General features: G+C 35.3%; 1 protein-coding gene across 4 annotated transcripts in view; it reads left to right on the top strand.

The window, feature by feature from the left end:
• The window catches only part of EHBP1 (EH domain binding protein 1), a 412,692-nt gene that overhangs the window by 149,352 nt on the left and 248,144 nt on the right, over positions 1-15,196 (top strand). For all 4 annotated transcript variants that reach the window (XM_053587096.1, XM_053587100.1, XM_053587098.1 and 1 more), the window contains exons 6-7: positions 4,139-4,320; positions 7,055-7,194. In XM_053587096.1, coding sequence (XP_053443071.1) covers positions 4,139-4,320; positions 7,055-7,194 — 322 coding nt within the window. The remainder of the gene's footprint in view (positions 1-4,138; positions 4,321-7,054; positions 7,195-15,196) is intronic.

Raw genomic sequence — 15,196 nt, forward strand, 5'->3', positions numbered from 1 at the left:
TGTGGAGATGGGAATGTTACTTTTTAGAAATCAGTAGATTTGGGGGTCCATCTTTAGGTCTACCTAATATAGGATCTCTAGGGGGTGGGATCCAGGCTCTACATTTTACAAACAAACTCTCCTGGTTTTTGTTTGATTTGTTTTTCACAAAATACTAAAGTTTAAGAACCTCTGCTTTAGGGGTTTTGAACTAATCCCCCAAATATTGCCAGATTCACATAGAAACAGATGTGTAAACATAGACCTAGAGACACAGAAATTTAGACTTATATATATGCAAACACTTACTTTTATTGACTTTTGTCATCAAACTTCCATTCTCCAGGAGTTCCTCATGCTATTTTTCTCTCATTCCCGTTCTTTTGTGCAATCTGCATGTGATCTGAAGTAGCATTAGGACCCTGGCAATAATAACAGTAATCCTCTAAACTCTCTCTGCCTGGCTGACCCCTACTATTCTAAGGAAAGATTAGAGGATGCAAAAAAACAAAACCCATGCTCACTTGGCAGTGCAGTCAATTATTTTATTCCTCTTAATAGAACTGATGGTGGCAATGATATCCATCTTGAGTGGGTGAAGTTTTAGATTTGATTATAAAGTTGAAAACTTATGGGCTTAGAGCTATGAAAGATTCCCCATATTTTTCTCATTACTGGTTTTCTGAGATAGATAATTTTAAGAAGAAAGCAGTATCTGAGCTAGGTGAAGAATTGCTAGATATAGCATTCAGATTCTTTCTCTCAGTAGTGAGACACAGACACTAGTGAGATTCTGTGTTTGTTAATATTGGGAATGGATACTTTAAACTCAAGAGTTCTGTTCTGCTCACCTGCCCAGATGAGTCAAAGAGCTCTTTTTATTGTTTCTGAGCAAGTAATTGCTTAAAGTAGTATAGCTAATTGTGTTTAGAATTTTATTACATATCATTTCAAAGATACTGATTTACTACAATTTAAAACACCCCTGTTGCCATAAAACTCAGTTTAGCAGAAAAACTTCTCTACATAATTTTTATTCTGAAAAGTGAAATTGAAGAATATTATAAAAATTGAGATTTTGCAGAAACCATTCTTAAGCTGAGTTTTTGAAATTATGCTCATTTTGAAGTTATCTTAATTTTTATAATTTGATTATTTGGTTATAAAATTAAATAACTACATTGAGGGATCAATGTCATACTTTGTAGAACAGATTTGTTTAATAAAAACTAAAAATTTGTGACAGTATGTAATGCTTTTAAAACAGAGGCTTTAAATCCTATATTATATGTAGAAGTTGTTAGGTATTCTAAAGGTATAATAAGAGATTATTGTTCACATCAGTGTAATAAGTTTATACTTCCTGATCATACTTTCTCATTTTGCACATTGTCAGAACCTTGGACCTTAATCTTATTCTTTGATTGACAGTAGCGACCAGGGAAAGAACACTTGTATTGTTTGGGATAGTCACATCTGTTCAACTTGATTCAGTTGAGGATATTTGCATATTCTTAAGTATTTCTTCTGAGAGGGCTTAAATCCTTCTCAAGTGCTTGATGCATTTTTGAAATTCATTCATAAGGTATCTACATGCACTAATAGTTCTGTATAATATTGCTATGCATAATCTGACAGATAAGACCATATTTTAAAGCAAGGTATTCTTTAGGGATGCTACATCACATTTTTACTAGTTCTGCTGGGCAGAAATGACAAATTTTTGATAAAGGCTGGTTTTATGTTTTGATTAAATGAGTATATCTAAATTTTGGGAAAATTTGTCAATTATAAGATGAATATTATTTATTTATTTATTTATTTATTTTTTGGTTTTTGGCCAGGGCTGGGTTTGAACTCGCCACCTCCGGCATATGGGACCGGCGCCCCACTCCTTGAGCCACAGGCGCCGCCCGACAAATATTATTTATTAAATAATATTTCAAAGGCATCAATGGTAATTTTTCCTGCCTTGGTTAGAAAATTGAGTAATTTTATAGAATATAATTGTAGAATTTGAATGGATTTCTATTTAGCTTCCTTATTTTATAGGGAAAGTTACTAAGGCTCAAGTTTTCTGACTTGCTCAAGGTCACATAGCTTGGAAAGTAAGCCTTAAGTTTTTATCTTCGCTCCCAGGTCAGTAAACCTCAAGAAATAATGGCACATGATTTCCGATTTACATTATTTACTAATCCTACATCTAAAAATTTCCCCTTGCCGTAGAACACGTGGTCAGAGATTGTTTCATTTATTATCATATCTCTCCTGAATCTACAGGGGGGTCTTATACATAGTTAATATACGTTCATTATAATATTGTTAATTATGTTCTATATAATGTCTAGCTGTCATGTTTTCCTACCTAGGCTATTATGCATGTTTTGTGGATAATTATGAAATAAGATAGCTTATTAATTGAATGTTAAACACCTTTGCTAGCAAATAGGTTTCATTTTGTGTTCCATTTCTGATGAAATGGCAGTATCTGTGTTAAGAAGAACTTTGAAATCTACTGAGGTCAATTAGGAGTGTCTCTATGGGCATAGGATCAGAGAAGCCATCTGTTTCTTTCTTGATATATGTAATTTTACTGAAAGGAGGGAGAACTATGGACTGATGAGAAAAAGGTCTGGGAAGAAATGTAACTCAAATTAGAGGGTATGTAAAATTCAGATGCTGTAAGCAAAAAAGAGGTGGAATGCCACCTAAGTTGGGAGTTCTAAAAAAAATCTGCAGGCGTTTAGAACTATCACAAGGTTATATTAAGTATAATCAAAAGAAAAATTTTTTTCTTTTTTGGGACATAAGAGTCTCATTCTGTCGCCCTGGTGTCATAGCTCACAGCAACCTAAAATTCAGGGACTTGAACAATCCTTTTGCCTCAGCCTTCCCAGTAAGTAGCTGGGACTACAGGCATATGCCACCATGCCTATCTAGTTTTTCTGTTTTTATTTATTTATTTATTTTTTGAGACATAGTCTCACTATGTTGCCCTGGTAGAGTGCTGTGGCATCACAGCTCACAGCAACCTCAAAGTCTTGGGCATAAGTGATTCTCTTCCCTCAGCCTCCCATGTAGCTAGGACTATAGGTGCCTGCCACAACGCCGGCTATTTTTTGGTGGCAATGTCATTGTTGTTTAGCTGGCCTGGCTGGGCTTGAACCTGCTAGCCTGGGTGTATGTGGCTGGCACTGTAACCACAATGATATGGGTGCCAAGCCATAGTTTTCTGTTTTTTTTTTTTTTGTTGTTGTTGTTGTTGTTGTTGTTGCAGTTTGGCCTGATCCGCGTTTGAACCTGCCACTCTCGGTATGTGATTTTGGCACCCTACTCACTGAGCCATGGGCGCTGCCCTGTTTTCTGAGATGGAGTCTTTCTAATAGAGATGGAGTCTTGATTTTTCTCAGGCTGGTTTTGAACTCCTGAGCTCAAGCAGTCCATCTGCCTCGGCCTCCTAGAGTCCTAGGCTTACAGGCATGAGCCACTGTGCCTGGCCAAAAAAATAATTGTTAAACACTGTTGATGCCTCTCCCTGTGGTAGATTCTTTCTCCTAGTAACACTGGAGACTTTCTGTCCTAGTTCTCCTTCCTTGCTTTTTCTTTCCTGAGGTATTTAGGGTTATTCTAGTCTTCTCTTGTTTTGTTTGGGCTACTTCTTCCCAATTTGGTATTTGTTTTAGTTACAGATATAAAAGTTGTGGGTAGGAAACAGTGGCTCATATCTGCAATTCCAGAGCTTTGGAAGGCCACGCAAGAGGTAACTTGAACCCAGGAGTTAGAGACTAGCCTTATAATGTAGTGAGACACTGTATCAAGGAAAAATTTTAAAAATTAGCCAGGCATGATAACATGTGCATATAGTCCCAGCTACTCAGGAGGCTGAAGTGGGAGAATTTGTTGAGCCCAGGAGTTCAAGGATATAGCAGTGGCTAGATCATGCCACTGCGTCTAGCCTGGGAGACAGATTGAGACTCTGTGTCTTTAAAAAGATATAAAAGCTATGATATAACCTTATTGTAATTTTAATTATTGTGTTATAGGAATAATTTATAGAAGGAAATTTTTAATTGTTATGTGATTTTATCCTTAAAATAGTATTTTTAAATAGTTTGTGATAAAATAACTCCAAATTACATAATTATTTTTTATCTTCCAGGAATCGCCTTCTGGTCGAAGGAAAGCTCTTGCTACTAGTAGCATCAATATGAAACAGTATGCAAGCCCTATGCCAACTCAGACTGACGTTAAGTTAAAATTCAAGCCATTATCTAAAAAAGTTGTATCTGCCACTCTCCAGTTTTCATTATCTTGCATTTTCCTTAGGGAAGGAAAAGCCACGTAAGTTTCTTTTGTCAGATAAGCTGTTTCACATTGTGTTTCAAAATATCATAGGTAAATAGCTTTTGACTCAGACTAGCAACAGTGCAGTAAGGTCTTACAGCATAGCAGTCATTTTTGCTATTCTTTGTTTCAGAGACTGAATTAAATGAACTCCTTGTTATTTATAAATAGTCTCTTTTGACTCCAGAGAATGAACAGTAATATAAAAGCAATCACATATGTTTTCAAATTTTAGATTGTATAGGATATTATAAATGTTTGTTTACATTTCAGTGTCTTCAGTGTAGTAGTCTGAAGTACTGATGGTTTAATTTGTAGAGCTGTTTGATGTATCTGAGACATAAGAGGAACTCAAAATGAAAATTTTAGGATAAGAGGGATGAGAGAACTAAGGGAGTGTTTGTCAATTCATATTCCTTGGCACAGCCTTCCAGAAGCTATGTAGGAAAGTATAGTTAGATAAGCAGTTTTCTGTAATCATTGTTCTTTTCAAAAGTCACTTCTTAAGCACTGAATAAGTATTGCACAAAGATTTCTAGATTCAATTCTAGTCTCTGAAAAGAGTGAAATTCTAAGTGGGTAAATGAGGTGAACATACCTATAGCAGGAAGAAAAAGTAATATTCACCCTGATTATAGCATATAGTCAAGTCAGAGATAGGTACATGTTAGGGGTATTATGAAAGAGTTAGTGCCTAAATGGAGTGGAAGATGAAGGGACAGAGGAATGGAAATTCTCTGCCTGGACTTTAAAAGGCAGTTATGAACATCTCAATCCAATGTGAGTAAGAGTTCTGAACATTTTTTAAATAGTGGAATGTGGTTACTATAATTGGCCACAGGTACTTCACTGATGAGACTCGATTCTATGCGTCAGTCAGAATGAAATATTTGGCATTCATCTACATGGCAGTAAATGACTTGGTAGATAACAGTAAGCCTCTCTGGGAAGTTAGACTGTGAGTGTGGTAGGGAGACAATACAGAATGGAAACATCTTAGTCTTTCATCTTAGGACCTTAAATTGTAGATTTAACTATTGAGAAGTTAAAAAAAGATGTTACCCTGAAGTTTACACCAAAACGAAAGGAAAGGAAACACAGGAAGAAGAGAAAAAACAAATCTAGAGATCTTTGAGAGTGGACGTTCTTCTCCTAGGCAGAAATTGTAAGTAGATCAGCACCTTTGATGGGAATCTGAGTGAGAGGAAATCAACCAAACCAAATGTCTCTATTTAAATTGAATAGGAATTCTCTCAGAACTTCCTAAATTCTCTCACTGCCTCTTCCTTTGCCTTGTTATCTACCCCAAAGAAAAATGTTCATGGTTAAAATATGTGAAAATTGTGTTAGTAAAATTAAGTAAGTTAACATTTTAAGAATGATATATTTTGAAATTGTTTCCCATTGATAAGTGTGCAATTTGTTCATGTAAGGTGATACAACTTTTTTTGGTTCATGCAGGTATTGTATCACTAAAATTCCTTAAAAGGGGGGAAATGATTTTAACTCTAAGCTTTTATGAGGTAAAATGCAAAGAATTTCAAAACTAGTGTGTAAAATTGTACCTCATTTAGAAGATAAGTGAATATTAAGCCTTAGGGCATAGAAGGAACAATATTTTAATTTGGCTTTCTAAATTTGGGGGAAGTGTATCAAATTAGAAATTAATTTCTATATAACATATTAGTAATATGTTTCACTGTAGTTTATTTGAAATTGAAGGTGAAAATAATTGATCACGAACTAGTGATTTGACTTTTATTTATTTTTTATTTATTTTTATTAAACCATAGCTGTGTACATTAGTATGATCATGGGGCACCATACACTTGGTTCATAGATCGTTTGACACATTTTCATCACATTAGTTAACATAGCTTTTGTAGCATTTTCTTAGTTATTTTGCTAAGACCTTTACATTCCACATTTACTAGGATTCACATATACCCTTGTAAGATGCACCGCAGGTGTAATCCCATTAATCCCCCTCCTTCCCCCTCCCTCCCTGATTTGACTTTTAGAGTATTGTTAACTTTATAAATTTATATTTAAAAATACATAAATTTATATTTAAAAAATACATTATTAAATGCATGGTGTTTAATTTACAATCAGCCAGTACCATTTTTTATCTTGTAATTCTTTAAAAGGCCAGACTTGTTTTTAAGGTGGTTTTTCTATAGAAATTCTTTAGCTTTGGGGGGATTATGGTCTTGTTAGGGGAAAAATGCACATTTAAGCAAGATTTAAATATTTTTATGGGGGTCTACCACTTTCTTTCCCTCCTACCCACAAACCCGAAGAGTTTATGGGACTTTAGATTAAAAATTTCTGTTTTAATGCCTCATGGAAGTTTGAATATTTTAAAGTCTAGATCTTACCAGATTTTCAAACATGTCCTACTGTTTTTGTGAAACAAGTTTTTGTTTCCAGACTTCATGCTTAGGAAATAATACCTTAATTCCATGAAGAAAATTTTTGTCTCTTATAGAACTTCAGCACAGAACTGAACTAACTCCTAACCAGTTAGTTTTTAATCTTGCTTGCTTTTTACTATTAAATATGCCATTTAAAAATTAATGAATGAGAACTTAGATTTTTCAGCATTCTTATACAACTGTTTAAAATATTTACATATTTTAAAGAAGGAATATATTAGTATTTTCTTAAACAATTATTTTTAAACCATGTCATTTAATAAACTGTATTATAATTTGAATCATTGATGTAGAGATGAAGATATGCAAAGTTTGGCCAGTTTGATGAGTATGAAGCAGGCTGACATTGGCAACTTAGATGACTTTGAAGAAGATAATGAAGATGATGATGAGAACCGAGTAAACCAAGAGGAAAAGGCAGCAAAAATTACAGGTAGGTTTTATTAGCATTAAACTGAAAGTTTATCTTTAGAGTTCAAAAATTCATTCTTATTTCCCAGAAAAAAACAATTTTACTAATAGTTTTTTTCTTAGAAGCCTTTCTAATAAAATACACCATTTAATTCTTGGAAAATTTTACATGCTGGTTACAGTAATGGATTTTAGTAGTTTAAGGTCAAGGGCAAGGTTGGTCAAAAGAACATAAACCTTTTTTGAATTATAACGTAAAGCAACTTAAATATGGTTATACTTCTTTGGTCACAATGTGCGAAACCTCTGAAAGTAAATAAATGCCTTAAAAGGATGATAGGACAAAGTGAAGAGATGCATTGGCTAGTTCCTTCTGTTTTATTTTCCTTTATTCCCGTGAATTATGTAGACATTGTGTTTTAAATTTTGTATATGACTTATGTATCCTTGTATCTAGAAATTTTCTTGATATTGCTTGAGATAGCTTGGAGCTCTCTCTTCTATCTGATTTGAGCAAACTACTAAGATGTTAGTAAATGTTAGAGCTTCTTTGTGTTGTGTTAGTTGACCAATAAATATTTATTGACAATTTGGCTATCACACTTAAGGACATGATATTATACTTACTGTAAAGAAAATGAAGCATGTTAATATATTCCTTTTAGTTATTGCTCTGATTTTTAGATTGATTTCACTTGACTTCTGTCATCTATTTACCTCTTAGTGATTTTTTCCAAGTTCATTGAGCACTTTGTCACTTATCCCTTGTCTCTGCCTTGACTCCTGCTATCATGTGGGAGATTTATATAGACCAAATATATTACTCTAACCCCTTAGTCAAAAAGTGCTTTGACTTCCTCAGTTCCAATGAACTTCACCTCCACTCCTAGAAATCTGTGATAAAGACTACTCAGACTTGTGTGTAATGATAGATGTATCATTATGTGTAAATTTTATAATTATTATTTTCTAATTTATGATTGCCGTTTTGATTTCTTAATTGACCCGACTTTTTAGAAAAGTTTCTTTTGCCATGTACTTTATTTCAAGTTTGCTTCTAGTTTAATTTCATTTAAAAAATATTCAAAAGTCTCTTGAATGTCTATTAAAATTTTTTTCATTGTGGTTTTTTGCCTTGTAATCTAGCTATATGATTTTTTTGCTTTTTTTATAAATATCTTTTTACATGTATATTCTATTTGTTGGATTCAGCATTAGATTAAACTTATCACTTACAAGCATACCTTGTTTCATTAAACTTTGCCTTATCATGCTTTGCAGATACTGTATTTTATACAAATTGAAGTTTTGTGGCAACCCTGTGTCCACCAAGTCTACCAGCAGCATTTTTCCATCACCTGTGTATACTTTGTGTCTCTGTATCACATGTTGGTGATTCCTATAATACTTCAACTTTTTCATTATTATTATATCTGTTAGGGGAGGTAATCTGTAATCAGTGATCTTTGATGTTAATACTGTAATTATTTTTGGGCACCATGACCTGTGCCTATATCCGTCAATGTTGAATGTGTTCTGATTGCTTCATAGACCAGCTGCTTCTGTACCTATGTCTCTTCCCTTCCTTGGGGCCTCCTTATTCCCTGAGACATAACAATGTTGGAATTAGGCCAGTAAGTGAACCTACAGTGGCCTCTAAGTGAAAGAAAGAGTCCCACATCTCTCATGTAAAAAGAAAAGTTACAAATGATTAATCTTAGTGAGGAAGGCATGTCAAAAGCTGAGATAGGCTGATAGCTTACGCTGCTTGTGCCATGTAGTTAGCTAAGTTGTGAATGCAAAGGAGAGTTCTTGAAAGAAACTAAAAGTGCTCACACAGATGATAAGAAACAGCCTTGTTGTTGATGTGGAAGAAGTTTTAGGGGACTGGACAGAAGATCAAGCCAGCCACAACATCCCCTTAAGGTCAAAGTCTAATCTCTATGAAGACTGAGAGAAAGTCTGAAGATAGCAGAGATTGGTTCGTGAAGTTTAAGGAAATAAGCCGTCTTCGTAATATAAAAGTACAAGGTGAAGCAGCAAGTGCTGATGTAGAAGGAGCAGTAAGCAATCTAGAAGATATAGCTTAAGATCATCGATGAAGATGTCTGCACTAAATAAACAACAGACTTGTCTGTGTAGACAAAATAGCCTTCTATTAGAAGAAGATGCCATCTGGGACTTTCATAGCTAGAGAGGAGTCAATGCCTGACTTCAAAACTTCAAAGGACAGGCAGACTCTTGTTAGGTGCTGGTTAACTTTAACTTGAAGCCAATGTTCATTTACCATTCTGAAAATCCTAAGGCCTTTCAGGATGATTCTAAATCTACTCTGCCTGTGCTCTGCAAATGCAACAAAAAGCCTAGATGACAGCACATGTTTACAGCATGGTTTATTGAATATTTTAAGCCTAGTGTTGAGAGCTACTGTTTAGAAAAAAAGATTCCATTCAAAATGTTACTGCTCATTGACAATATACCTGATTGCCCAAGAACTCTGGTGGGGGGTGTACAGGAGAGTAATGTTGTTTCTGTAGCTCATGAATCAAGGAATAATTTTCACCTTCAAGCCTTAGTATTTCAGAAAGACTTTTTTTTTTTTTAATTAAATCATAGCTGTGTACATTAGTGCAATCAAGGGGTACAATGTGCTGGTTTCATATACAATCTGAAATATTTTCATCAAACTGTTTAATATAGCCTTCATGGCATTTTCTTAGTTACTGTATGAAGATATTTGTATTCTGCATTTAGGAAGTTTTGCCTGTACCCATTCTAAGATGCACCGTAGGTGTGGCCCCACCCATTACCCTCCCTCCACCCCAACGTTCCCCCTCCCCTCTCCTCCCTTGGCCCTTTCCCCATATTCTTGTGCTGTAGTTGGGTTATAGCCTTCATATTAAAGCTATAAATTAGCTTCATGGTAGGGCTGAGTACATTGGATACTTCTTCTTCCATTCTTGAGATACTTTGCTAAGAAGAATATGTTCCAGCTCCATCCATGTAAACATGAAACAGGTAATATGTTCCAGCTCCATCTTTCTTTAAGGCTGCATAATATTCCATGGCATATATGTACCACAATTTATTAATCCATTTGTGGGTCGATGGGCACTTGGGCTTCTTCCATGACTTAGCAATTATGAATTGGGCTGCAATAAACATTCTGGTACAGATGTCTTTGTTATATTGTGATTTTTGGTCTTCTGGGTATATACCTAGTAAAGGAATTATAGGATCGAATGGCAGGTCTATTTTTAGATCTCTAAGTATTCTCCAAACATCCTTCCAAAAGGAACGTATTAGTGTGCATTCTCACCAGCAGTGTAGAAGTGTTCCCTTTTCTCCACATCTACTCCAACATCTCTGGTTTTGGGATTTTGTTATGTGGGCTAATCTTACTCGAGTTAGGTGATATCTCAAAGTAGTTTTGATTTGCATTTCTCTATAAAAATACTAGAAGAAAGTGCAGGGAAAACTCTTGAAGGTATCGGCCTAGGTGAATATTTTATGAGGAGGACTCCCCAGGCAATTGAAGCAGTATCAAAAATACACTACTGGGACCTGATTTAACTAAAAAGCTCTGCATGGCCAAGGACATAGTAAGTATAGCAAGCAGACAGCCCTCAGAATGGGAGAAAATATTTGCAGGTTATACCTCTGACAAAGGTTTAATAACCAGAAACCACAGAGAACTCAAACGTATTAGCAAGAAAAGAACAAGTGATCCCATCTCAGGCTGGGCAAAGGACTTGAAGAGAAACTTCTCTAAAGAAGACAGGTGCACAGCCTACAGGCACATGAAAAAATGCTCATCATTCTTAATCATCAGAGAAATGCAAATCAAGAAAGACATTTTTTTAAGATATAGCTACCACAGATAGTGATTCTTCTGATGGATTTGGGCAGAGCAAATTAAAAACCTTCTGGAAAGGATTCACTATTCTAGACACCACTGAGAACCTTTGTAATTTGTGGGATGAGGTCAAAATATCAACATTAACAGGAGTTTGGAAGATGTTGACTCCAACCCTCGTGGCTGAGTTTTCAGAGGTTCAAGACTTTGGTGGAGGAAATAACTGCAGATGTGGTGCAAATAGCAAGACAACAAGAATTAGAAAAGGAGCCTGAAAGAGTGACTGAATTGCTGCAATCTCATGATTAAACTTGAACGAGTGAGGAGTTGTTTCTTATGGATAAGTAAAGAAAGTCATTTCTTGGAGTTGTTTCTTATGGATAAGTAAAGAAAGTCATTTCTTGAGATGGAAATGTACTTCTGGTGAATATGCTGTGACCACTGTTGAAATGACAATGAAGGATTTAGAATATTAAATCCTTATTTATATTGATAGGACTGATTCCAATTTTGAAGGATGTTCTACTGTGGGTAAAATGCTATCAAATAGCATTGCATGCTACAGAGAAATCTTTTGTGCAAGGGGGAGTCAATCAATGAGGCAAACTTTACTATTTTCTTATATTAAGAAATTGACACAGCCACCCCAACCTTCAGCAATCATCACCATGATGAGTTAGTAGGTGTCAAGATTGAGGCAAGACCCTCAAACAGCAAAACAATAATTACTCACCAAAAGCTCAAATGGTCATTACCCGCCTCTCCCCCCCCCTTTTTTTTTTAGCAACAAAGCAGTTTTAATGAACATATGGACAACCTTTTTTTTTTTAGACATAATGCTATTGCACACTTAATAGACTATAGAATAGTGTAAAAATGCCTTTATATTCACTGGGAAACCAAAAAATTTGTATGACTCACTTTACTGCAATATTTGCTTTATTATAGTGGTGTGGAACTCATTATACCTGCAATATTTCTGAGCTAGCAGGTAACCCCTGTCATTAACAGCGTGGGTTTAAACTGCGTGGATCCACTTATATGTGGATTTTATTCAACTAAATATGGGTGGAAAACACAGTAGCTAGGAGATGTGAAACCCATGTATACATGGAGGGCCAAATTTTGATATGTGTACACATACATGTGTTGCACAGGGCTAACTGGTGGACTAGAGTACACAAGAATTTTTGTATACATGGGAATTTTGAAGCCAATTCCTTACATATTCCATAGGGTAACTATATATTAATTAATTTTTATTCTTTTTGTATAGTTTGTTTATTAAAGACAATTTTTTTTTTTTTTTTTGTAGAGACAGAGTCTCACTGTACCGCCCTCAGTAGAGTGCCGTGGCGTCACACGGCTCACAGCAACCTCTAACTCTTGGGCTTACGCGATTCTCTTGCCTCAGCCTCCCGAGCAGCTGGGACTACAGGCGCCCGCCACAACGCCCGGCTATTTTTTTGTTGCAGTTTGGCCGGGGCTGGGTTTGAACCTGCCACCCTCGGCATATGGGGCCGGCGCCCTACTCACTGAGCCACAGGCGCCGCCCTAAAGACAAATTTTTAATGCTAAATTATTTAGTCTAAAATTTTCTCTTAAAGTTTCATTAGAATTTGTATCAATTTGCCCTATTTGATTCTGCCTGCCGAGAAATTTTGCTTGATGTTATTTGTAAAGCATGCTTTCTTTATATTTGTATTTTCTTAACATATTTATCACTCTATTTTTAACCTGTGTTACTTTACATATTTGCCTTATAAATAACATTTAGTTCATTTAATTTTATAATACTTGCCCTTTAGTAGTTATCTTTCATGATACCTGAGATACTTAACAATACTTATATTAGTTTATACTTTTATTTTTGGGCTTTTCTCGTTTTTTCCTGTCCATCCTTTATATTTTTCCATTCCCTAATTTTCATTATTTAAATATTTTTTTAAAGTAATTTAGAAGGTATGTATATTATTTTCACTTTAGAATAGTGTTCTGTATAAGAAACAACTAAGCCAGGTAAATGAATGCACCTGTATTTCTCTACTTATGTTAAGTAAAAACAGAATTTGTTGACTGTCCTCTTGTAAGATAAGAGATACAATATGGTTCTTTTCTTTGTTTAAACACTTCCCTTCAACAGCCTTTGTCTATTATTATATTTGTTTTAAAAATTTTTTTGGTTTTTTTTCAATAATAAATGCCAACGTTTGTGTTATATTTCAATGATGTCAGCAGTGATTATATGGTAATGTTTCCAATGTCATGTCTTTGCCATCTTTAAGTTTTTTTTTTCAGTTTTTCAATTTTGATTATTTGGCCAACAGGAGTATTTTCAGAAGAATAAGTGGGTCTCCTTTCCCTACTACCACCAATCACCTTCTATAATACCTTGTCTTAGTTTGCTCAGCCTGTTATAACAAAATATCTTAGATTGAATATTATAAACAATAGAAATTTATTGCACACAGTTATGAGAGCTGGGAAGTCTAAGATCAAGGAGACAGCAGGTGTGGTATCTGGTAAAAGCCCTGTGCTCATATATGCTTTCTGTGTGTCTTCATATTATACAGTGGCAAAGAAAAGGGATGAACTTGGTCTCTCAAGCCCTTTCCTAAGGGCATTACTCTCATCTGTGAGAGAGTTGATCTCATGAACTAACCACCTTCCCAAGGCTCCAATCTTAATACTATTACTTTGGGGATTATATTCCTACATATGAATTTAACATTTAGAACATAGTGTACCTATCCTTTAAGATTTACTTCTGTTGGGCGGCACCTGTGGCTCAGTCGGTGGGGCGCCGGCCCCATATACCGAGGGTGGCGGGTTCAAACCCAGCCCCGGCCAAACTGCAACCAAAAAATAGCCGGGCGTTGTGGTGGGCGCCTGTAGTTCCAGCTACTCGGGAGGCTGAGGCAAGAGAATCGCTTAAGCCCAGGAGTTGGAGGTTGCTGTGAGCTGTGTGAGGCCACGGCACTCTACCGAGGGCCATAAAGTGAGACTCTGTCTCTACAAAAAAAAAAAAAGATTTACTTCTGTTGTCACATACTCTAAGAAGCTTTTCATGACCACTCCTTCTGAAGCTTGACCACTCTATCCTTTATGACTGTGTTCTGGGTTTGTGGCTTTTTCAGAACCCAGTGGCTCAGGAGGACGTGAGTAGCATTTGGCAAAGATTCATTTGTATTTAACAGTGGTTTGTTGCTCTGCCTGAGCTCTGCCTCCTATATGTCCCCTCCCCCTTCTCTCTGTGGAAAAATTGTCCTTCATAAAACTGGTTCCTGATCCTAAAAAGGTTGGGGACTGCTGCTTTATAATACTACTGTACCATATGCAAATGTAGGCATTTTCTACAGCATGGATTTTTATATTCCAGTTGCATATTAACTTGATCTTTTGATTAGAGAGTATGGTAGTTCTCTGTAGGTGATTTCTTGTTAAAACTAAATCTCAATTAGACACTAGTTCTATAAGTAGGAATTTTTAAAACCTGACATGTTCATAACTGTTTTAAGCAGTATTACGTTGTTTTGATCAGTGATAGAAGAAAAATTGATGATAATACTATAAGTTCGGACTGATATTGAAAAGAAAAGATGATTTTGTGAACAAAATATAGATGTAATGAATGCATTCAGTAAAATAGTAAACCTCTGTGAGTTGACCACCCAAGAGACTTTAACAAACTGATCGACATACAGAGGTCTGTACTAATAATGTGATATATGGTCTGGTATATGAAAATTAGGTCAACTTCAGGAGGTGATCATTGTAGGGAGGTGGTCAACCATGGAAGTTCTGCTGTAATTAGATTTTATAGATAAATCCTTAAGCATACACATATACCTTATTTTCTAAAATTCCTGCGGGAGCAGTAAAAATTCTGTGACCTTAATTGAAGAAATTATTTTGATGTAACTTGTGATGACTCAGGGTTTCTTGGGAGTGTTATTATTTTGTGTTATTAATTACTTATATATTTTTTCTATTTTATAAAATTCCCTTGAGATAGAGACTGTTATCATTTTTTCATGCTAGTCTAGCATATTAGCTGGAATATATTGTGAATTTAATGTATGTTAAATGAAAGGTCATAGTGAATAAATGAGGCTTCATTCTCTGTGGTTTATCTTACTACATATAGCTATATACTAACTCATACAGG

The sequence above is a fragment of the Nycticebus coucang genome, chromosome 4, assembly GCF_027406575.1.
Source record: "Nycticebus coucang isolate mNycCou1 chromosome 4, mNycCou1.pri, whole genome shotgun sequence".
Lineage (NCBI taxonomy): Eukaryota > Metazoa > Chordata > Mammalia > Primates > Lorisidae > Nycticebus > Nycticebus coucang.